The sequence below is a fragment of the Mchenga conophoros genome, linkage group LG9 (genome assembly GCF_057382185.1).
Source record: "Mchenga conophoros isolate Kocher_MC1m ecotype Shallow Benthic linkage group LG9, M_conophoros_male_GT1.1, whole genome shotgun sequence".
NCBI lineage: Eukaryota > Metazoa > Chordata > Actinopteri > Cichliformes > Cichlidae > Mchenga > Mchenga conophoros.
In genome coordinates, this window is record NC_140534.1 from 8097994 (window position 1) to 8122859 (window position 24866).

Sequence of the window (24866 nt, forward strand, 5' to 3'; positions counted from 1 at the left end):
AAGTGAACTCAATCAAGACAGTATCAAGGACAGAAAAGGAATAAAGAAGGGAACTAAAAACACAAACGGGAAAACAAACCTTGGAAATAAAACAAGGATTAGCTAAGAGAGGGACCAATGATGTAACCAAATTACAGTTTTCCTTCTCATTGAGAAAACACTCATAAAACTAAGCAGGACAAGAACTAAGAATTAACACAAAGGAAGAAAAACTATGGATTAGAACAGAGACCATGTTTAATTACTAAGGCCAAGACGGGTTGAATTCCCTTCAGCAGGCAGGAGAAGTGTTTACATGTTCAGTTCTATTTAACCCTCTAACCTTGTAACTGAATCTGAAAGGTAGAAAGGACCTACACCTAATTACACAATCCTCTCTGAGTTCACAGTAAAACATGCTTACAGCATGTAGAAACCTTTTGTAAAGCTTTTTTTGAAGCTTGAGAACTTTTTTCTTTTATAATTGTAGACTAAGTAACCTGTATCCACACAGCTCCGATTTCACTAACAAAGCAACAGGACGATGGGAGCCAGGCTGCGATGGAAACTGATCCCATTTTGCTAGAGTGGAGGAGGAAGTGCTGGCTGTACGTCATTGTGTGTGTGGAATGTGGAGGAGTGTGGGGATGAGAGCACTTCAGAGAGTGGGATGAAAAGGGTTGGGAGACGGGAGAAATTAATGGAGATATGTGTGTTGGATTCTCTGTGTACCTGATTAGCTGCTGACAGGTGCTGCTTAGACACTTAGAATGGCTGTCGTAGACAAAAGGGATCATTATTGTCTCTCAGCTCAGACGGCTCAGCACCGTCTGATAGATGTGACAGGACACTGAAGGAAGCTGCAGCTGATTATTTCTGATTAATTCTCACAGGAACACTGAATATATGGTCTGAATATTTAGTTCAAGCACATCAGTGAGAGAGTCAAAGTCCCCCGAACATGATGTTAGAGTTTGGTCTCTGAAAGACTTGTGGTTTTAAATGAGGTGAGTCATGTTTAGAGTTGGGGCACCACTCTGATAATCAATTGAGGCATTGTTCTCCCTGCTTATACCTCCTCTTTCATTTGCAGTAACCAAAGCCAAAATCTGTTGCGTTGCCAGGAAAAATAGAGGTCATAAACACTGCTGTTTTTCATTTATCAGTCTAATATTTTCCCGTACTGCATAACATGAATGTCGAGAAATGTGCTAGCAGGCCTTCTGATCTACCACCCTGACTTCAGCTGATGCACTGCTGCACCGATCTGTTTCCCCTGTTCACTGCCTCAGGTGAATTCTCTCACTTTCCCAGCACTAGAAGCTAAATTCTATGTGAATACCCTGTTTGTCTATCTCCTTAATCCCAACAATGTCTTTGAGTCTAGCCCATAATTGCATGTAAGAACTCGCCCGGTTTTGGTTTTGTTCTCATTCAGTTCTGAAGTACCAGCAGCAAGACAGTCATTGCAAACAGAGGCTTATGTTGAAATACATGGCGGTCTGTGGTTTCCGTTCCGCAGATTAAAAGCTCTCGACAATATGAGGTGATACAAAAATTAGAGGTCATGGTTTCTAGAAATATATTTAATTTGGCATTGTTCGGCCATTGCCTAAAGCATGTTACTATTTCCCCCCTCCAAAAAAACGTTTCTGCTAAACCTGCACAGGCACATGTGTGAATTGATTCAACATCAACTGATACATCATGTCTGATCTTGAGTCTAATGAATCAAATGTTTTGTAGAGCCAAATAGTTATTGAGATTTTTTTCTCTCGTCCTAACTAACTGAAGCCTTTCGTTGAATTACTAAATAAATAAATTGGTACTCTCTTTCTGGCCAGACACGTGGCAGCAGTTCTGCTATCATTTTGTTTGTATTTGACAACATAAAAATGCAGAAAATGTACACTTTAGTTTTATGACTGCTAGTGAAAGTTGTTTTCTTTATAAATAACTCTCTCACTGAACTAACACAGCCAATCTCAACATGTGTGTGCTTCCTGCTCATATTGCCCTCATATTAAATCATTTTTTGCTTTTTAAAGAACTTATTTTAGCATTGTACTCAACAACAAACAAATCCTCCTAACAAAAAAAGTAACTTCAAGGGCCAAACTGCATTCACGCCAACATGCAGGCCACAAGCAGGGATGATGTGGGCTGCAAGTGACCCCTGGGTTGCGAGTTTGAGACCCCTGATCTACATTGTTGTGCCTACTACATTTATATCTCACATCACCTTATACATGAAATCTAAATTAATTTACAAAACCAGTGTTTTCCCACACATTGACTTAACTTTGATGGGCCTGCCCAAGTAAAGTGGCAAATCATGTTACTACGTTTTTTTTTTTTTTTGTTTTTTTTTTAATCCATCTGGAGGACCATTGCCATATGCGATGATACATTCTTGGATACTTTTATTTTTGCAGTTAGTCTCGTTTTATGACTAGAAACCGGCTTTCAGGCCATTTCAGGTCGTTATTCTGTCTGCACTTAGTATCATTCATCTGCAAAAAACATCTTGTTCCATTGTAAGAAGTACCTGAACTCCACCTTCATGGACCAAAGCTGGTCGCCCCAGGATGGTAGTGCTTCATCTGCTCTAAAGTAATGCCGTCGCCAGCTAAGCAAAAATGTAAATCTGTAGGAAACTCCCAACTATCACAGCCAAAATCTGTGATGGTCTCTATCAGCCTGAGACATCAGAGCAAAGATTTAGTGAGACAGTAAGCCTTGGCGCCCCCATGCACTCACCCCCCATGCACACATGCTGTATTAAACCGCAGGTTGACCTGTGTGTGTTGGTAATTTGGAAGGTGCTGATTGCTGACACTCCATTATGGCTGCTGTCACTCTGCCAGGGGATAGCTATGGTGATACTCCCATTCTCACAGCCAGTGTCTGTGTGAGACGCCGCCCTGCAGTAGAAAAAGCTGCATTTGCAGTCTCCAAGGTTAAGCTTCTGCTCGTGGATATTTTATGACACAGCACAATTGATTCTATAGATCTGTGCCATCTGCTCATGTCTGATGCCTTGGTGATGATATCGTTTTGAAAACGTGATCTGCTGGAAGGATTGGACTCACGTGGTGGCACACACAGTAGCATTGTAGGTGAGTTTTTTTGTTTTTTTTTTTGTTTTTGCATTGTCTGTCTACAGTGCATTTTCATTTCCCACGTTATACTAAGAGCGAGTTGCTTGTTGCCCTGGTGGTACTACCCTGATCGTGGCAGCCTGGCTGACAGTTGTTTTGCTGCCCCCAGAGGAGCAGCTTTGGTGTAATACAGTATTTTCTGCCACCAAAGCTTCCCACACACCATCTCACCACCTTTGTCCATCTGCTCGATCAGACTTTCTCCATCTGGTATGAAATAAAGCAGAGTCAACCTCAGCAGGGTTACTGCTGTGTACGACATGTCATGTTTTCTGGTTCTGTATCCACCATTTAGGGACAACCAAACACAATCTTAGTGTACTGAACTTGTGGGCTATGTTGTCTCCAGGTTAACGACATCCATCAGTCTCCGAGGTACATTTTACTTGCATGCCTTTTTAGTCTAAACGAATTACAGTCCGGATCCAAAGTTTCCCATTTTTTGGAAAAATGGCAAATAATCATATTTAGCATGGTGGGAACTTAACAAGGTTCCAAGTAGAGCTTCAACATTCAACAAGAAGAAATGAGAGTGAGACAAAACATTTTTTTGAGCATGCAATTTATTGAAAACAACGCTTAAACTGAAGCAGGCTCTTTTACAGCTGATCAAAAGTTTAGGACCACACCTCAAAAAAACCCTGTAAACCCCCCAAAACAGAAATCAAAGTTCCAAACATGAACTCAGTAATGAGTAGCTGCACCGTTATTGTTGATCACTTTAAAAATTTGTTGCGGCATGCTTGACGCAAGCATTTCCATGAGGTGTGGGAACATTTCTGCAAGTGGTGAAGACGGCCGCACGTAGGGGATCTACTGTCTACCATGTTTCAAGTGGTCTTAAACTTTTGATTGGGACTGCAAGCGGGCATAAAAAGCTAGGATTTTCAGCAAATAAAATGATTTTAATCTTCTTAAAATGAACTGTGACTGGATGTCCACGTTTGGAAACTACATCTTGAAATATGACAGTTCATCGTGCATATTCAAAGGCTGAAGTGGTTAACACAGAAAAGGGTGGAACAGCTTGCTATTTTAAGATAATATTAGCAATATTTATATAATAACAGCAGAAACCCTTCCTATGGGTAGTTTTTTACCAGGATGCAAGAGTTTTTAAAAAATTTTATTCTGTATTTAATGGCGACATGAAGAAAATTCCAGCTGTGATTCAAATTTTGTTAAGTTATCAATGGCAATGTACGCTGACATGGGAAACACAAACAGAGCATGCAATATCACATTCACAGGGGGATGATGAAGATGAAAATAAGAACAATTGGGATTTATTATGGATGTTTTTTAAAGATGTAAACGTTATTAATCGCTGTATGTGTGACGATGTTCGTGCAAAGTTTCATTGAGATTGGTCTGCCCGTTAAGGGGGAGAAGATACTGACCAATAGGTGATAGTGATCTAATAACTGTATTGGATATTGATTTGACTCTGAGATGAAAAATTGCCTCAGATATCACTGTTAAGTCTTGTCACATGAGACACATCAGCAGCAGCACATTGGCTGCTAGCAAGAGAGCTAATGTAGCAAAGTGACAGCAGCATGGACGTATTTAATTCCAGCTACACCAACAGCTTTTTGTCTGTTTATTTGTTTTAGTGTAAACTCTCTCCCCCTCCTGCATTCACTCACTTTCACTCTCAGTATGCTTGTTGTAACGCTTGTTTGGAAGCTTTTACTGCACTTGCATGTTGTCGCCAACTCCATTAATGGTATTTCACTTCGCCTGCCTCTTGTCAACTCCGCTCCACACACAACGTGTGCATGTGCAGTAAAAAAGGAGCAAAAAGAATAACAGAGGAGAAAAGGGGACACCATAAATAACAGCCTGTGACCCTCACATTAATACCAATTCAGTAAGTTTACTAAATTTAAAGTTGAGGCTGGACGACCTCAAAGATTATGGAACGATTCTCAGTCTCTTCCTCACAGTGGGAATTGCAGTTTGGGATCAAGGCTTTGTATAAACACAATTAGCATTATTGTGAATTGATTTATTCTTGTATCATGAAAGTTCATCTACCAGATGTAGGATGTGTCCTAACAGTTTGTTATAAAGATTGGGTGTTTATGCACCGGGCTTGTGTTAAATTATGAACGTGAGGGGAAAGTGATTCAGTGTACAGCCGCACATCTAAATCCTTTCCTGTCTTATTGGTGATGATCCGGTTCTCTCAGCAGGCTAGTTTTCCCAGCTTGTCTCTCAACATGCATTGTCACGATGACTTGATAATGATGTTGTTAGACACACGTGCACACACGCGCACGCTTGACAGATGTTCTCACATTTCATTGTTCAATGTGGGAACAGTGTAGAGTTTCACCTGATGAGGCAAAGAAACATAGCAGAGCTTAGCTGATAAAGTCATGCTTCATTGCCTACAGTCTCCATATTGAGTTTTGCTGGTTTGTCGAATGCTTTCTGTGCTAGTCGTTACATAACTGTATGTATCACAGGACTTTTAAGGAAATATACTCTGTGGTTAACCAAGAACAATTTTATAGTTTTTGTATAATATATGAAAGCTGAATTCCTGCCAGCTTTTATCTTGAAAGAAAAGTCAGGTTTTACCAGCTTTTCTCTTTTAAGATGGGGACTCTGTACAGCCTCCTATTTATTACTGAGCTTAGTGTAGGTCTCTGCTGCTTCATTTTAGGTCTGGGTCATCTGGAGGCCTTGCTTCATTACTCTGAAAGGGATCATAGAGGGGGTGAGTGGACAAATGACTAACAGGAGGCAGAGGTGGAGGAAACTGCCTCCTGTTCCTCACGGTGATGGAGAAGAGTTTGGTTTGTTTTCTGACTTTTTAACCCCTGTTTTGCAAAGAAGCACTCTGGGTTTTAGTCAAAGTTGGTACATCCTACCTTTTCAAATGGATTCCCAGAAGCCGTTAACACTGAATGGATGAGGCATTAGTCGCACATCTTTGAAAGCTCGTGTTGCAAATTTGTGCAGTTTTTGAGCAAATCCAGTAATTTTGGGAACTCCAGCAGACATGTTTTTATTGACTGTGCAGTTTTAAATGGACCAGGCCATTGCTTTCAGCCACAACACTGATTACTTCTGATTAAAATTTCACTTTGTAGCTCCTGCCTTCACTGGACAGCTAACTTATTGCAAACAGTGTATCTTTATCTGCTCCGAGAAACAATCGCCACCAAATGGCAGGAGTGCTGACCTGACATCCTTTAGTTTGTTCCTTGAATAGCTTCTGTGTGACACGCAGAGAGAGTAGAATTGAGGATTTGGCAGCTTTGAGGTTGCTCGGTGGTTTGGACTTTCCTTGGCAGTTAGAAACTATGTTGGACGCACGTAGGATGACTGTCACCCCGGCTGATTTAAACCTGTGTTTGTGTCACGGAGGGGGCAAGACCATAGCCAAACTGTGGAGGCTTATTGGAGGAAGTGGCTCCAGTGGGTGGCATGGTAACCCCCCCCCCCCCCCCCCCCAGATAGGCAAAAAGTTGAGATAATAACAGCTTCTAGTTAAAACTGCTGTTGGTGTGTGGTTAAAACACATTTCTTCCTGTTTAAAGGAGTCTGTGAATAGTTTTTGTTTTGTGACTGTAAACCACTGATGTGGTTACATGGCTACACAACACATTCCTCTCGGATGTGTTTTGATTATTTTTTCTTGAATATCTTTGTTTACTTGCAGTGAAGCAGAGCTCTGGACACACAGCCGTGTGCTTTTCACTCTGGGGTCCAGTTTTTGACCGAGCTCTTGCTCCACCACCAGCTGGGTGGCATCTAGTAATGTTTGTTTTCCAACATAAGCAGCTTAGCCCTCAGATTATCAGTCGCTGCAAGTGATGTTTCGCAGCAAGGATTGCTTCAGCCATATAAGATAAGATAAGATAAGATAAGATAACTCTTTATTGTCATTGCACAGTCATACATAGTACAGTAGTACAATGAAATTGGAAAAACTGTCCTACGTCGGCACTACATATAACACAACACGACACGATATGACACATCACAACGTAACAAACAACACAACACAGTATATTAACTTAGTATAAAAAAGAAGAATAAGTGTATGTGTATTGCACACTGTTATTATTGCACATTAATTATTATTGCACCTTGTTATAAATATAAATATAAATATTATTGTTATCGTATACCTTCCGTTGTTATTCCCTTGGCGTGCCAGCTTCTATTCTTGCCTCCACCCTCATAGCACCTGTTATACTGTGAGAGGTGGACTTGGATCCTGCTCTGTTATCAGAGTAGATAAATAGTGACAACATAAAAAGATTAAAGACAGTTTTAGTAGTTTTTAAACATGTGGCAGGTGATCAACATTATGATGATAAATCACAAGATGAGATTAAGTGTTGTTTTTATTGTTGGTCAGTTTAGCGTATGCGTCCCAGTATGCTATAAAAGAATTAAATGCTTGCTCACAGTCTGCTAAGGATTTTCTCTTTGCATTGGGCCAGAATGTGCTATAATGCTGTGTCTTCAAGAGAATGACACCAGAGTCAGTAACCTGGAGTTATTGAACCAGCCCGAAATGGAAAATGATCCTGTTACAGTTGCATTTGAGTCTGCGAAGCTCAGGATATTTTTATATCAAGTCAAAAGGCAACATTTCCAAAAAGCCCACCTCTCTGGGGATTAATGAAATAAAAGCCCTATTTTTAGAGCGGACGTTCACTTACATGGCAGTTTTGTAATCTACGAGCAGGCAGATGTCTACCTGCTCAGAGGGACTCTTAGTTTATGACTTCTAAGTGAATTATGGGAGTTAAGAGCTCATCACGCAAACCATCACTTAAGCGTTTATCTCTCCATCTCCTGAGCACGATGATGGTGATATTTGTTACTGCAGTAGCATGACCTTACCAGCTCTAGCTCTGACCTGCATCAGCTGCAGTTTTAATCCATGCAGCTGTCTACTAAGGTCTTGGATTTTACTCAAGCTGTACGTCCTCAAAAATTACCAGGTTTTCAGACTTCTGACCAATTTCTTCTGTTTTTTGTTTGAGTGGTGCAACTACAGAGACTGCATGCTGGAGTCTCTTTGCTTTTAAAATACAGTGAATGTCTTACATGTGGACATTGGTGTTGGGTGCCATGGATCAACAGTCAAATGTCTATTTATCTATACATCTCTGTATTTTTCTTGATTAATTAATTAATTTATTATTACAATTACAATATGTAAGATGCTACAAACACCATTACTAAAACAAACTCATAAATATAAAATCTATAAAAATGTTCATAGATCATTAACGCCATATTTGATACATACAGTTTTTTTGTGAGATTTTAGACTTCCACATCATCAGCGTGATTACACCTGGGGTTAACTTGAAATGCATGTCTGTGGACTGTGGGAGGAACCTGCAAGGACATACAAGCAACACACAGGAAGGTCTCGGCTGACCAGGAAGTTTGAAGCAGGAACCTTTTTGTCGCTAACGACAACGTTAGACACAATTTCTCCAATTATGTAAAGTGTTACATATAATATATACAGAAAAGTTTCCAATCCTCTGGTTTATGACAGAATTCCTATGAAACAGATGAAACACCCATCCAAGTAAGTGCAGCCTTACTGATGGACCTGTACGGCTGTAAATGTATCTGACTCATAGTTATCTTTGCTCTGAAGTTGTCTTGACATGGCTAGCTTTGTGCCTCGAATATTACCACAATGCTTGTTGATACTACAAGGGATTATTTATAGTGGCAGTGAGAGTTATTTTGGGCTAAAATGGGCCAAACAGCATTAGAGTGCAGCTAGGAGCGTGAGATACAGCTGGTGTCATTGGGATGAGTAAATGCTACACTTCTTTTTTTTTTTTTATCTACCTTTATTTAGGTGATATTCTTTTATATTCTCCTCATTGTTGCTCTTTCCTCTTGCTTTCTACATGTATTAATTATGCACGTGTTAATGGGCTCGCTTCCACTTTCCACTGCAGCTTTGGTAACTCATATGTTAAACACTCACAGTGGGTGGGCGTGTGTGTCAACATGCATGAAAAGTAGGCAGACCGTACTTTAACTTATCGGCCTGTCTGCAGGCCGCATTCCTGCTTTCTTATCGGCTTCATCCCATCCGTCTGTCAAACTCTCTCGTTCTCTCTCTTTCCTTTATTCTATCTGTATATCTCTCTCTCTCACCCCCTCCTCACCTACAGTGCACTCCAGGTAGAGCACTTCACTCCGGTAATATCTGGTGAGGATGTAGGCTACCCGGCAACACTGGCATTTGGAGGGACATAGAGATTAGAGAGGCTTATGGCTACCTGCTGTTCTCTCTCTGTCCCTCTCACTGTAGGTTTATTTTATTTGCTCATCTAATGAATGGAAATTGAAGTGTGTGTGTGTGTGTGTGTGTGTGTGTGTGTGTGTGTGTGTGTGTGTGAAGAAGAGTCATGCATTAGCATCTCCCTCACTATAAATAAACACAATTTCATTCAGGGACTTTGAGTCCTGTGGGGTTTAAGTGAAGTACTCAAATCAATGATATTTTGTGATTAAGCAAAGTGTGTTTTACTCCTCTTTTCTCTGCACCACCACTCCCACTATATCCACCCTCCGCCTTTTTGTTCTCCATCTGATGTCTAGGATCAATGTAATTGGTTAATGACTGGTTCAACACGGTGTGTGTGTGTGTGTGAGAGAGAAAGTGGAATGTGTCAGTGGCAACTGATAGTCACTTTGGCCTCCTCTCCTTGTTGATGGGTCAGAGACAGACAAAGAGCTGCTATGTCTGCATGGGAACCAGAGGGGAGTGACAGGAGGAGAACAAAGAGGTGGAGGAGGAGGTGTTAAGGACAAGCAAGTAGCTAACTGTACACTGGAGCATTTGAAACAAATGTACTGTATATTTGTATTTTTAATGAGTCATTGTTTATAGGCTTTATGACATGGCAATTACTCTTTCTTCTGTTAGGAGTATACAAAATATGTTGAACATTTGAATATCATCAGAAAAGAGATTTAAAAAATACAATTAGACTGCACAAGACTTGGACTATATCTTTCAGGTTTTATGGTAAAAATAATTTTTTCTCCTGCTAAAAACTTTATAAGCATTAAGTAACACACTGTTCCTTTCAGCAAGGTTTAATTTATGCAGCATCAATTAACATTAACGGCCGCTTCAAGGGGCTTGTGATGTAAATGTCCTACAATATTAGTGAGAAAACCCCAACAAGCAGACACTCTCCTATAAGCAAACACGGGGGGAGAAAGAACTCATTTTAAACAGGAAGTGAACATGTTCAGCGAGATAATTTGATGCTATGAGGTCTTTAAGATAGAGCTGTAATCAAAGGGTGACATGTATTCATCGTGGGCATATGTGAAATAATCTGTGAAATAATGACATCTGATCTAGATAAGAACCTTCAGGAGCCTAAGATGTACCTGTGGGAAAGGTTTGGTTGTTCAACACCTGATGGTCTACGATGAGTTTGTGGACAAAGAAACACACTGTGTATTATAGCAGTGCTGTTGTATTATTATGGACAATTAATCTCCCATTTATTATCATTATCTGTTAGTTTCAACTTAGTAAGAAGGTTACGCAGGTAATAGATGTCCCCATTCAGTATACTTGGAGGAAAATGGCAAATGGTATGTTAATGCTCCTGAAAAAGCCTTATCAAGGATTTTTGGCCATGCATCTGCAAAGCTGTGTTTGAAAAAGAATATCTGCTTGAAATGACCATTTATCTGCTTTCTTTATATGCCTCTTTTGGCAGATCAGGGTTGAATTAAGTGTTCAATGAAAAAAGCTCAGATAATGTGTACAACTGGCAACTTGCTCAAGTCTTGCAAAATGATTGCACTACAATACTCTTAATCAATTCCTTTTTTTTCTTCTCAAAATCCATTGTAATCTGATTTGTTAATAAGAATTATAATTTTCTGTCTTTGTGTGCCACCTTAACTAAATGAGCATCAAGAACAAAACTGCCTCCTCTGTGGAGGAATAATGGGGCCCTGCCTGGCAGGCAGTGGATGAGATTACCGATCCCTGTATTTACTGGCACACTGAGGCACATCTTGAGGTCATGATGGGGACACTCACACACACAAAAAATACACAAACTGAAGCAACAATGTGAATGTAAGCTGTCAGCTATTCTCCAAAGTAGTTTTTGCTCCTGGTGGCTGAGCAGTGAAAATATTTAGTGAGCTGATTGCACCATCTAGTGGTTATTTGTTGTTATTACGTTTTGAAAAGACTACACTGTATTGCGTTTACTAAGCACTTTATCTGGACCTTTTTGTTACATTGTGTATGACAGAAGGAAATTATAGTTTGATTGATACGTTTCTATAGTATACTTAAAAGCATGTTTAGCCAAACAGAAGCAAGGCTGTATGTAAAATCAAAGTCAAATAAAAGTTTCCAGTTTCGGAGAAGACCAAGATAAGACTTGTTTTTTTTTGTGCCAGGGTCAAACTGGTTAACACCCTTTCTGTCTCTTTACTATTGAGTTGTAGTGTAAATTAAAAGTGGGTGGAGCGCAGTCAACCCTTAGGCAGGAGGAACTCGAATTTCAGGTCTTTCCAGGTGAGCTGACACACCTGGCGGGTGGGTATCATCCTGTATGGGAGGCTCTAGTGTTTTTGTGCACGTCTGAGTATCTGCTGCTGCGTAGAAAGCTGTTTCTGTTGAACGAAGAAGGTGATCTGGTAAGTCCCTGCAGAGCTTTTGGCCATTTCTTCTTGATTTGTTATCTTGTGTAGAACATCTTTGTCATCGGATTTTGGCTGGTTGGCTTACTGAACCTGTTTTTGCCCTGCACATGTATTCAATCATGTGCTCATGAAGGTTTCTGTGGTCAAATGATTTTTGTGTAGACAAAGTGACTTTGCTTGTTCTTTTTTCACTTTCTATCAGTATTTGTACAGTTCATACTGATTGATACGATTACCCTGTTACTATGAGCTTTTATTACATGGGAAGTGTTACAGTTTGGAGTGCTGCTGCAAAACATTTAGTGTAGTTTTTCTATAGGAAACATTGAATACAGTAGAGAGTTGTATATTGATTTTCTTGGCGTGTGTGTGTGTGTGTTCATGTGTGTACATATACATAAGCAGAAGTATTTTATGTGGAACAACTGGACAGTCATGAGGAACACATGGCTGAGTGCTGATTCTGTCTGAGCTGTCAGAAAAATCCCACCTGAGCCCGAGAGATGAGCGCTCACTTTTCACATTTTCCTGTTAACTGCTTACAAGGACGCTGCCCTTGATATGAACTCTTCTACATCTTGGTTTACACCGATATTCCACATTTGCTAACCCAATCCTAACCTAATTTACATATGCATGCATGGACTTCTTCCTATTGCTCATTGCATTGTTATTACTGCTCCCCTCCTTCATAGCAGTCAGTCATTGCAGGAACACAAACCATGCCAGGTACCGCCAAGTCTTATTTTAAGCAGCCCCGATCCCTCATAAAGCTAACGGCTATTAAGCAGATGACGCATGGCACACTCCAGAAAACTCAGCCCTGTCCCGCCACGCGCCTCATGCTTAATAGGAATGGACGTGGTGACACTTTGGCAGGGCCACAGCGAGGCAGGAGAAAGACATTATTCAACAATGTGTTTTTCCACAGAAGAACCAGAAAACGGCAGAGGGCTGCCATCAGAAGGATTTCTCAATTTCTTTCTTTCCATTTCAGAATGTCATGTGGATAAAAATTCCCAAAGACCACGCTTTAATACACTGCAATTATGCACAGCTCATTGAAATGGAGTTCCACTGTGTGTAAATGAATGTTCGCCTTTACCACAGCTGGTTAAGCTGCAATTATGCTCTTACAAGTGTGTCATGTATGCTTGTGTGCATCGCCTGTAACTCTATCTACTTCTGTCTGTCTGACTTTGCACATTGTGGTTCCTTCAAGTCAGTATGATGTAGAGTAGCTGAAATACAAATTGATTTCTTTCTTCACAGTCGCCCCGATACCAACACCCCAAACCGAAGCTTACCAATGGGGCTTCAAGTTAAAAAAAACACAGTTTTCCATAAAAAGCACAGCTTTATTCCTCGTTTTAAACCCACGAGCTTGTAAATCTCTCATCTTCAGTGTCTGTAGCAGAACCTCCCTCTTTTTAAACATCATCACAGGACTAATGTTTGGAAACCTCTTTTTGTGGACTTGAAGATTGTGTGCTGTCTGCTATCATAACTGACCTTTATGGGAACACACAAGAGCAAGCAAAAACAACATAGTGTACCCTTCAGCATGCAGCTGTTGATTACTGTCTGCAAATTTAATACCTCAGCAAGTCTGTGGCCTTGGATGCTGCAGGAACTATGCAGTGGATTTAGATGATAGTTGGAGGTAAAGGGTTAGGGAATCACCAGTGATTACACAGACCTCAAACTGTTTTATCCTTTTAATATATATTTGGTACTGACTAAAACATCTAGTAGGATTGAGTGTCTAAGAAGTGTCGAATCTGAAAGCTAACATTAAATATTTTCATCAAATTTGTGATCACTGCAGTGATTGCTTTTATTTAAATGTCACAAGATGAATTTCTTCAATCTAGCTGACAGAACGGTGTTGGTAAAAGGAGCATGTGTTGCACAGGCTGCTGAATAGATTTTCTGTCATATAAGGACCAGTGTAGATAAACCCTGAAGCTGATCAGCAGACACTGGAGCTGCTGGATAACTTTGGAGCTAACTGCTCCTTTGAGCTGTAACCAGAGCAGGTGTGACAGGGCTGGTTTTGGATGGTCATCAGTTACGCAGTGGAGACGAGTGTCATTCATGGTGGCCCAGTAAAATCCAGTGCCAGGAGCTGGCCTTGCTGTTACTGGATGTGGGAAGAACAGGACAGACAGAAAATCCAACATCCCAGTGGGTGCCTGGGGAGGATTCAGTGGCGCTGACCTTCGTTGGCAAAGTTGACCTCTCTTGTGTCCTGTCGTTGCTCTTCCTGTCAGGCCCAGATGGAGACAGCATTTCTCCCAGTTGAACCCTGAGAAAGCATTCAGAGGATGACACGTTTTTCTCCTGTTTCTTTACCTGATGAAGTTCTTGATGTCTTTTGGTCATTTGCTTTGAGCAGTGATCTTCCAATGTCCCGTCTGCTCAAGAAAGAGGAGAGGAAGCTAAAGATTAAATAACAAAACTGTCTTCAAGTTTTAAACTTGAAACAGACTTTACATTTCTTGATAGGCAGTGAGAAGTTTCAGGCACTCGAGTGTTTTTCTCTGTAAGTCATTCACCTCCTGACTGTTTCTCTCTCTAACTTCATCAGCATCCAGCTGAGATTCAGATTGTTCCACCGATTTTCCCCGCAGGCCCAGCAGAAAGGATTGTTTTTGAAAAGAGAAGAAGAAAAACAGTCTGTGCACCTTTCCATCACCCAGATGTGTTTTCGTACATGCAGACAAGATCTTCTGACTTACACACATACAGGTGGTTTGTTGAGGAAAAGTCCTTCAGGTTGCACCCCAGCTGGGGTTTTTAGGGTGAACACTCCCTGCAGTTGCAACAGTTCCCACTAGATGGTGGGAGAACCATTTGGAGATGTCAGGCTTTACATGGATACATGGAGGAACAGCTCATTGCAACTAAGCAGAGCTTGACCTTTATCAACATGGCAAGGTGTCACTTTACTCCTCCCATGACCATCAGATTTTCTTGTGGTCTGAACAGACACTAACAGTTGAGAATGTGGTCATTCCCCTTCACATGCAACAAAAAATGAAGAAAAAGATGGTGCAGCATGCCTTAAGACTTTTCATGTTTGTTTCTATTTTGCTGCGTAGGCTCAAACTCTACATGTGTTTGTACAGAGCTGGAGGTTTTCTTCCTGTTAAAGATTGTAGTTCCCACTGATGCTAAATGTTTTCTAATACGGCGTTGTCTGATTGTCGGGGTTTTCTCTCTATTATTGTAGGGTATTTAGCTTACAATAAGCGCCTTGATGTGACTGTTGCTGTGATACAGTCTTATATACATAAAATTTATTAAAGGTTGTGGTAAAGTAGCTGAAACTCCAACCCATGCAGAGGATGAACAGAAGGAGAGAAAAAAGGATTAGTTTGAGCTCTGGATAATGGAAAACTATTTCAATAGAATCCAAGAATAAAGACATGGAGTTGGAAATGAGCAGAATACGTGTGTGTTGTCCACACTGATGCACATTAGCTGCTTGGTTTCCTTATGTTGTGATTCAGGGGGATATATAAGCTGAAAAGTAGCAGCAGAAAAAGTAATGCGTTGTAAACACCAGAAGTAAATTGTGAACACACTGTCAACGCACATGCACTGGCTCACCTACAGAGACAAATATATGTTTTATAATATATATATTTATATCCATGGTTACAGATGCCAGTGTAATCCCTAAACACATACTCAGACATATACATCTGTTCTGCCACAAGTAGGCTCAAAATTCTTGTTCTCTTGCAGGGCTCTATGGCATAAAGCCCATCCTCAGATTCAGCTGGAGATTGCTTCCGAGGAGCTCCTGACGCCATTTTCCACAGTCTGAGGAGAACCAGGAAGTAGCCGGCAGGAGGCATGCCTGCCCTGGCCACCGGAACCGGCCATGAGCCAGGTAACGGACCCTCAGGCAAGGAACACAATCAGCAACACTACTAATATGTGTCATTTAGAAGAAATTGCTAAAGGACTTATTTGATTCATGCTATTATGTGGCTCCACAGCATACAAATAGAAGAGTATGAATGCAAGTCTGACCTCAGCTGAAAAATGAATACATCTTTATTTAAATGTCAGTATAGCCTGTTGGTGCGCCCACCACTTCAAGGGGAGCCCAAATTTAATTTCAGTGTAGAAAAGAATTACTATTCGTGTGCCTCAGGGTACTTTTTCTTGACTCGAGTGGACCATGTAAAACTGCGGTTGGAAAATAAACCAAAGTCTATTTTCGCTCCATTTTGTGCCCAGCTCAATGAAAAGCATACTGCTGTGAATTTACAGTTTAACAACATAGAGCAAAACGATGTTAAAATACACACACCGTGCTCTCGCCTTCCAGTTGTGAGGAGTGCGTGTGTGTGATGTCAGAACGAGGAACATGTCAGACTTGTCATCACAGAGACAGCTGGCAGAAATCACCACCTCTCCCCTCAGGAACGCTTTCCTCCTCTCAGACCGGCTTAATGGGCAGCTACATCACTGTGCACGCACACACAGAGGTCTTGACCCGACAAGCTCCGAACAGCATGAGGACAAAAGGAGGAGAGACATTAAGTCTTACGCTGATGGATAAAGAGCGTGTGTTTTTCTGTGTCCAGACTTTTAACAGAGTAAAGAGCACCAGGGTGGCTGTAGCTCAGGTGATAGATCAGGTCAGCTACTCATTGGAAGGTTGGTGGTTCGATCCCTGGCTCCCCCTAGTCTGCATGCCAAAAATCCTTGAGCAAGATTCTAACCCCCGGTTGCTCTCCAATACATCCGTCGCAGCGTGAATGTGTGTGAATGTTTGCTAAACATCCCTGAAGTATAGAAGAATGAATGGGGGGGAATGTGGCATGTTGTGCTTTGAGTGCTCTGGGAGAGTAGAAAAGCGCTATATAAGAATCAGTCCATTTACTAGTAACCAAAGGTCCTGTTGTTCTGGAAATTTGTAGAGGCAAAGTAGAAAGCCGTGAAGTTGTGTGTGCAGGTGAAACCTAATGAGCATTATGGATGAATGTTGTGTTACAGGTTGGGAGAAGTCATAAATGCTTGTGGTTAGCCTGGCATAGGGAGTGACCGACGTTCGCACAGATTACTGGTAGTATTACTCCTGGTATCCTAAGAAAGCTGTTGATTTAGGAGCCAAAGTTCTGTGAGAATGATGGAAAAAAGAATTCATAGTTTTCAAGAAAAAAAGCAACCATTTAATTGATAAATACATTTTTAGATCAGCTGTGACTTAAAACTACAGCTTCAAAATGTAATAAGGAAATAACATCTTAAAAAATATGATGACTCCTGGTGCACCACTGTTGTTTAATCTGTTTCAATACAATCTGTACTTCCAGCTGGAAGACATATGATAGATAATATTTTATTGAATTTCCTTTCTGCAATGTAGTTTTATATTTGCCATGCCCTGGTTTTAAAGGTTGCTCTGCTACCACAAATAAGCCACAAAAATGATGATGATGAAACTCTGCAGAATCGTGTGACGAGTGAGAGGCCAAGCACGAGAGAGAAGAAATGAGAAACTGAGATAAACTAAAGTGAACGGCAGTTATGGCATGGGGAGAAAGGTTTGTGCTATGCTGAGGTTTGTTGCACCCTTAGCAAGGTATTACGCGATCACACCTTCCTACCACACGAAGAATGAACAACATCCATCCATCCATCCATCAATCACCCTGTATCAGGGACGTGCAGAGGGGGGGGCTAGAGGGGCTTGAGCACCCGCCCCTTTCCTGATGAGTGCCCAAAGTGCCCTTTTGTTGAGGCAACTTTTAAATTTTATTTATTTATTTATTTTATGTGTGTGTGCGTGCGGAGTCCTGTCTGTGCCCCTCAACAATAATATTTAACTATTAATCATAGTTTTGCTAAATAAAAGGATCTGGCTTGCATCAGTCACATGATCACATTTAACCAATGATCGCCCTCGACGGCAGAACGCGCTGGTTACGAGCCGGGAACGAGCTCACAAAGAGCACGCGCATTTTTAGCGGTCCGGAGCTGTAGGAGAAACACAAGTTAACTCAGAGACACAGACTGATGCGACAAAACCAGTAAGTAGGTGTACAGCGTACACTGTAGTGTGTAGCACCCAGGAGTATTAGCTTATTACGTACACGTTGGTAAGCTGTCTTGTTGCAACTGACGAACTGAAACAAACGAGCGTGCTGTGTGTGCAACAGCGCGACAAACATTACCTGTCCTTTTATTAACTGCACAAGTAGTGCTGGTCATAGCTGCTGGCTACCTGTGTAAGGCTGTCATGGGTCTGTAGCTCTGTCACCGTTTTAGGGAACATATTTAGTTTTAAAGTAAGTTTCTGGGCATTTCCTGCCTTTCTGGAGGGATTATATTTCACTAAAAAACGATCTAATATGCATGTCCACATAATAATTATTATAATTATAATATATTAAAAAACACACGCTGTATTTTAAAGAACATACATTAAGAAGCAGATTATATTAGATTTATATTTTAAATAAGACAAAAGTTGGATTTTACAGCAGTAAAAATACAGTTTAAAAATGTAATAAGCTTTGCCCTGCACAGAGTGGATAGTGAAACAAATGGAATCATCATAAATACATTATTTCATATTTATTACTTCCCCCTCCTCATTGCTTTATTATTGTAGCTCTAGTAATAAATAATAATGTAAGGATGCCCATAGTATATACAGTATTCTGAAGAAGGTCTAAAATGTCACTGTGTGTGCATGTGTGTGTTTTATTTAGCTGGATTTAAAAAAATATTACTCATGATATAACATTGTGCAGACATGGCTGGTAAGGACATGAGGAGGAAACAGTAGGAGCTGTATGAGGCTACTAAAGGCAGTGCTATAACATTTTTCTGTCATCATTTTATTATAGATTAAGTGCAAGAGTTGTTAGGTGTGGATAATTAGATTATAGTTTATTGCAATAGCAAGTTGTGCCTTGTTCTCAGATAGACAGCAAGTGGAGAGTGATATATGAAATGATGGGAAGGAAGGAAGAAGAGAAGCAAAGAGTGATTCACAGGCAGAGCCGAGTTTATGTCACAGTTTTTCGTTGCCTTATGGTTCCAAGCGCTGTCACCAATCTTTGCATTTTGTTATTATCTCATGACACTTGTTTAATCAGCTACCATCTCTCCTGTGGACTTTTTAATGTCTACAGTCTCAGATCAACACAGCCCTGCCCTTCCCATATTAGATTCTTGATGAATGTGTGTTGTTGTTATTCAGCATGGTTCAATGTGCCCCTTTTTAACTTTGAGCACCCGCCCCTTTAAACCTCTCTGCACGTCCCTGCCCTGTATCGTAGTTAAGCAGCAGCAGCCTGAGCAGAGAAGCCCAGACTTCCCTCACCCTGGCTGCCTTATCTTTAGTCAGAGAAAGGAGGCTCTTCTAGGGGACACCAAGACTTCAACAGAGCCAATCAACAGATATAATCTCTCCAGCAAGTCATTGGTCTGCTCTGGGGTTACCCCATGGTAGGACATGCCCAAAATACAGTGGGGCAAAAAAGTATTTAGTCAGCCACCGATTGTGCAAGTTCCCCCACTTAAAATGATGACAGAGGTCAGTAATTTGCACCAGAGGTACACTTCAACTGTGAGAGACAGAATGTGAAAAAAAAATCCATGAATCCACATGGTAGGATTTGTAAAGAATTTATTCGTAAATTAGGGTGGAAAATAAGTATTTGGTCACCTCAAACAAGGAAAATCTCTGGCTCTCACAGACCTGTAACGTCTTCTGTAAGAAGCTTTTCTGTCCCCCACTCGTTACCTGTATGAATGGCACCTGTTTGAACTCATCATCTGTATAAAAGACACCTGTCCACAGCCTCAAACAGTCAGACTCCAAACTCCGCCATGGCCAAGACCAAAGAGCTTTCGAAGGACACCAGGAAAAGTATTGTAGACCTGCACCAGACTGGGAAGAGTGAATCTACAATAGGCAAGCAGCTTGATGTGAAAAAATCAACTGTGGGAGCAATCATCAGAAATTGGAAGACATACAAGACCACTGATAATCTCCCTCGATCTGGGGCTCCACGCAAGATCTCATCCCGTGGGGTCAAAATGATCATGAGAACGGTGAGCAAAGATCCCAGAACCACACGGGGGGACCTGGTGAATGACCTGCAGAGAGCTGGGACCAAAGTAACAAAGGTCACCATCAGTAACACACTACAACGGCAGGGAATCAAATCCCGCAGTGCCAGACGTGTTCCGCTGCTGAAGCCAGTGCATGTCCAGGCCCGTCTGAAGTTTGCCAGAGAGCACATGGATGATACAGCAGAGGATTGGGAGAATGTCATGTGGTCAGATGAAACCAAAGTCGAACTTTTTGGTATAAACTCAACTCGTCGTGTTTGGAGGAAGAAGAATACTGAGTTGCATCCCAAGAACACCATACCTACTGTGAAGCATGGGGGTGGAAACATCATGCTATGGGGCTGTTTTTCTGCCAAGGGGACAGGACGACTGATCCGTGTTAAGGACAGAATGAATGGGGCCATGTATCGTGAGATCTTGAGCCAAAACCTCCTTCCATCAGTGAGAACTTTGAAGATGAAACGAGGCTGGGTCTTCCAACATGACAATGATCCAAAACACACCGCCCGGGCAACAAAGGAGTGGCTCCGTAAGAAGCATTTGAAAGTACTGTTGAAAGTCCTGGAGTGGCCTAGCCAGTCTCCAGACCTCAACCCCATAGAAAATCTGTGGCGGGAGTTGAAAGTCCGTGTTGCTCGGCGACAGCCCCAAAACGTCACTGCTCTCGAGAAGATCTGCATGGAGGAATGGGCCAAAATACCAGCTACTGTGTGTGCAAACCTGGTAAAGGCCTATAGTAAACGTTTGACCTCTGTTATTGCCAACAAAGGTTATGTTACAAAGTATTAGATTATTCTGTTACTATATGTTACCTTATACAGTGGGGCAAAAAAGTATTTAGTCAGCCACCGATTGTGCAAGTTCCCCCACTTAAAATGATGACAGAGGTCAGTAATTTGCACCAGAGGTACACTTCAACTGTGAGAGACAGAATGTGAAAAAAAAAATCCATGAATCCACATGGTAGGATTTGTAAAGAATTTATTCGTAAATCAGGGTGGAAAATAAGTATTTGGTCAATAACAAAAATACAACTCAATACTTTGTAACATAACCTTTGTTGGCAATAACAGAGGTCAAACGTTTACTATAGGTCTTTACCAGGTTTGCACACACAGTAGCTGGTATTTTGGCCCATTCCTCCATGCAGATCTTCTCGAGAGCAGTGACGTTTTGGGGCTGTCGCCGAGCAACACGGACTTTCAACTCCCGCCACAGATTTTCTATGGGGTTGAGGTCTGGAGACTGGCTAGGCCACTCCAGGACTTTCAAATGCTTCTTACGGAGCCACTCCTTTGTTGCCCGGGCGGTGTGTTTTGGATCATTGTCATGTTGGAAGACCCAGCCTCGTTTCATCTTCAAAGTTCTCACTGATGGAAGGAGGTTTTGGCTCAAAATCTCACGATACATGGCCCCATTCATTCTGTCCTTAACACGGATCAGTCGTCCTGTCCCGTTGGCAGAAAAACAGCCCCATAGCATGATGTTTCCACCCCCATGCTTCACAGTAGGTATGGTGTTCTTGGGATGCAACTCAGTATTCTTCGTCCTCCAAACACGACGAGTTGAGTTTATACCAAAAAGTTCGACTTTGGTTTCATCTGACCACATGACATTCTCCCAATCCTCTGCTGTATCATCCATGTGCTCTCTGGCAAACTTCAGACGGGCCTAGACATGCACTGGCTTCAGCAGCGGAACACGTCTGGCACTGCGGGATTTGATTCCCTGCCGTTGTAGTGTGTTACTGATGGTGACCTTTGTTACTTTGGTCCCAGCTCTCTGCAGGTCATTCACCAGGTCCCCCCGTGTGGTTCTGGGATCTTTGCTCACCGTTCTCATGATCATTTTGACCCCACGGGATGAGATCTTGCGTGGAGCCCCAGATCGAGGGAGATTATCAGTGGTCTTGTACGTCTTCCATTTTCTGATGATTGCTCCCACAGTTGATTTTTTCACACCAAGCTGCTTGCCTATTGTAGATTCACTCTTCCCAGTCTGGTGCAGGTCTACAATACTTTTCCTGGTGTCCTTCGAAAGCTCTTTGGTCTTGGCCAAGGCGGAGTTTGGAGTCTGACTGTTTGAGGCTGTGGACAGGTGTCTTTTATACAGATGATGAGTTCAAACAGGTGCCATCCATACAGGTAACGAGTGGGGGACAGAAAAGCTTCTTACAGGAGACGTTACAGGTCTGTGAGAGCCAGAGATTTTCCTTGTTTGAGGTGACCAAATACTTATTTTCCACCCTAATTTATGAATAAATTCTTTACAAATCCTACCATGTGGATTCATGGATTTTTTTTTCACATTCTGTCTCTCACAGTTGAAGTGTACCTCTGGTGCAAATTACTGACCTCTGTCATCATTTTAAGTGGGGGAACTTGCACAATCGGTGGCTGACTAAATACTTTTTTGCCCCACTGTATATGTAATCAAAGTAGTTGAATTATAATACTGCTGTAGATCATATTATACCCTTTAATATAGAGGGTGTGATCTGTATGTAGTTTAGTTCTCATTATACTTTTGAGTTAACAGAACATATTCACATATTAGTTCATTAGATAAATGTGCATCACTCTGTATCCTTGATCTGCTGGGAATGTGTTACACTGTTTTCTTGACATGCTCTATTGTTGAATCATAAAAAGAAGGTTGTAAGCAGGAGACTTGGTGTCTAAGACAGGGGAGATAGACCACATTCCATACCCCCACCTTTCAGAAGAGCAGAAAGACAGGGAGCCGAGGTCATAACTTAGGCGCCGTAAGAGAGAAAGAATGTAATGTTTAGGCTTTTACGACTAGGTGGGGGCCACCAGAGACTATAAGAAGCTGAATAACCCGTCACCATTTTGAGACTGCTGTGACCCTCTTCAGGCAGGTCTCCCCATCATGATGGTCCTTATGCTCTTAAGTGTTGAATTGTATGGAAATAAATGATTGTTGATTGAGCATAAATACACCGAGTATTGTCCTTCCTTCAGCCCAAAGATTCAAAGAATTGGGAAATTTCAACAAAAGTATTGAGTTGTATTTTTGTTATTGACCAAATACTTATTTTCCACCCTGATTTACGAATAAATTCTTTACAAATCCTACCATGTGGATTCATGGATTTTTTTTTCACATTCTGTCTCTCACAGTTGAAGTGTACCTCTGGTGCAAATTACTGACCTCTGTCATCATTTTAGGTGGGGGAACTTGCACAATCGGTGGCTGACTAAGTACTTTTTTGCCCCACTGTACTTCATCTAGCAGGCATCCAGATGGCATCCTAGTCAGATCCCTTATTTATCTGACTCCTTTAAATGCGGAGCAGCAGCTGCTCTACTCCGAGCTCCTCATCCTGTCTCTAAGGGACAGCCCAGCCATCCTTGGAAGTATGGATGGGAATTGATCAGAATTTATTGATTCTGATTCCATTATCAATATCAGCTGTTGTCACCATTGTTAAGTAGGATCTCAAAGACATTACATTTGTTCAAATTAATTACAGACTGTATGCTCAAAGGTTTGTGCTCGTCTGTTTGTAATCTGTTGAAGTTCAGGGTCTGGGGTTGCCATTCACTCAGCTTTAACATCACTTTAGGTTCTTGGCTAGCTTAGCATTAGCATGTTGTCTATGCAGATACTTGCAAAGAGCCAAAGTTGTGTTAAGAGCATAGTACAGTTGTTTCTGTCCTGGATATCATTTGCACTTTAACACCCGCTGATTGTAGAGCAAGTGCAAGTGGATAAGTGGAATCGATAGGCAAACACATTAACGGTTCCAAGGACTTGGACTACTGGGAACTGTTTCTCTACAAGAACTTGTTATTGATTCCCATCCTTAATTATCTATGAAGTGTATCTATGAAGCGCCTTGAGGCGACTTTTGTTGTGATTTGGCGCTATATAAATAAAATTGAATTGAATTGAATTGAATTGAATTGAATTGAATTGAATTGAATTGAATTGAATTAGAATGAAACTCATTTTTCTGCCAAATCTATCTTTAAAAGTGAAAGCCCAAAGAGGAACCAACATTTAAAATGAAAGAGGTAGGAACTGAAAAAAAAGGAGAGAATAAACTCAGACAATAACACATAGACAAAGAGGACATAGAGTAAAGGAAGTTACATTCAACAACACAAAGGCTTATACAAACAAGCACTTCCATAGATTTATTCAGAGGTAAGAGAAATGAATCTAAGCTAAACTTCAGGAGGAAATAAAGAATATGGTACTTACACTGTGACACCTGACTTTAAAAGAATCATGAGAAGAAAACAGACAATATGGTAGGGATGGTGTCACACACATTAAATTACTAATGTGTGTTTTTTAAAGGGAGTTCCTGACTTGATGAGTGGGAAAAAATGACATTTTCCATACCTATGATTTGTTGCCAAAAAGCCACGCCATTGTTTATATAATAATTCATATAAATTTAATAACTTGAAAAATGTTAACCTCTAAAAACTGTAAGTATGTCTGTAAACTTCAATTTGTAGATACATTTCATCAAAATGTTTGTGTTTTGATGTGTATTTTCCTGAATTTGTATGCAGCACACATCCCCACATAGCAAAATTTGTAAGGCCCGGATCTGGCCCACACATTGTGCTTACACGTGGCACACATACCACAAAGAATGACGGCCCTTTGGTGGCCCAGATCAGGTTACCAGAGGTGGCCCACACATGGGCCAGCACAGGGCCAGTTGCAGACACACTGCTGGCCCTGTGCTGGCCCAGAACAGTTTCACCTCTGGCCCCAGATATCAGCCTAATGTGTACCTTAATCAAGCCATGTAATAACAACATGTGCTGGAACATAATAGAACAAAAGTAACATGACGAAACTGTGTTCAGACAGTGAATGGACTGATTCTTAACTCAGTGCTTCCTAACTACATTCGTACACATTCACACTCTTGAC

The 24866-nt window shown here is 41.2% G+C and overlaps 1 protein-coding gene across 5 annotated transcripts in view; it reads left to right on the top strand.

The window, feature by feature from the left end:
• The window catches only part of mpp7a (MAGUK p55 scaffold protein 7a), a 79371-nt gene that overhangs the window by 16665 nt on the left and 37840 nt on the right, over positions 1–24866 (top strand). For 4 of the 5 annotated variants that reach the window (XM_085286288.1, XM_085286289.1, XM_085286290.1 and 1 more), the window contains exon 2: positions 15591–15753. In XM_085286288.1, the coding sequence (XP_085142414.1) occupies positions 15702–15753 (52 nt within the window). In that variant the 5' untranslated portion in view covers positions 15591–15701. The remainder of the gene's footprint in view (positions 1–15590; positions 15754–24866) is intronic. The other variant, XM_085286287.1, reaches the window with a different exon arrangement.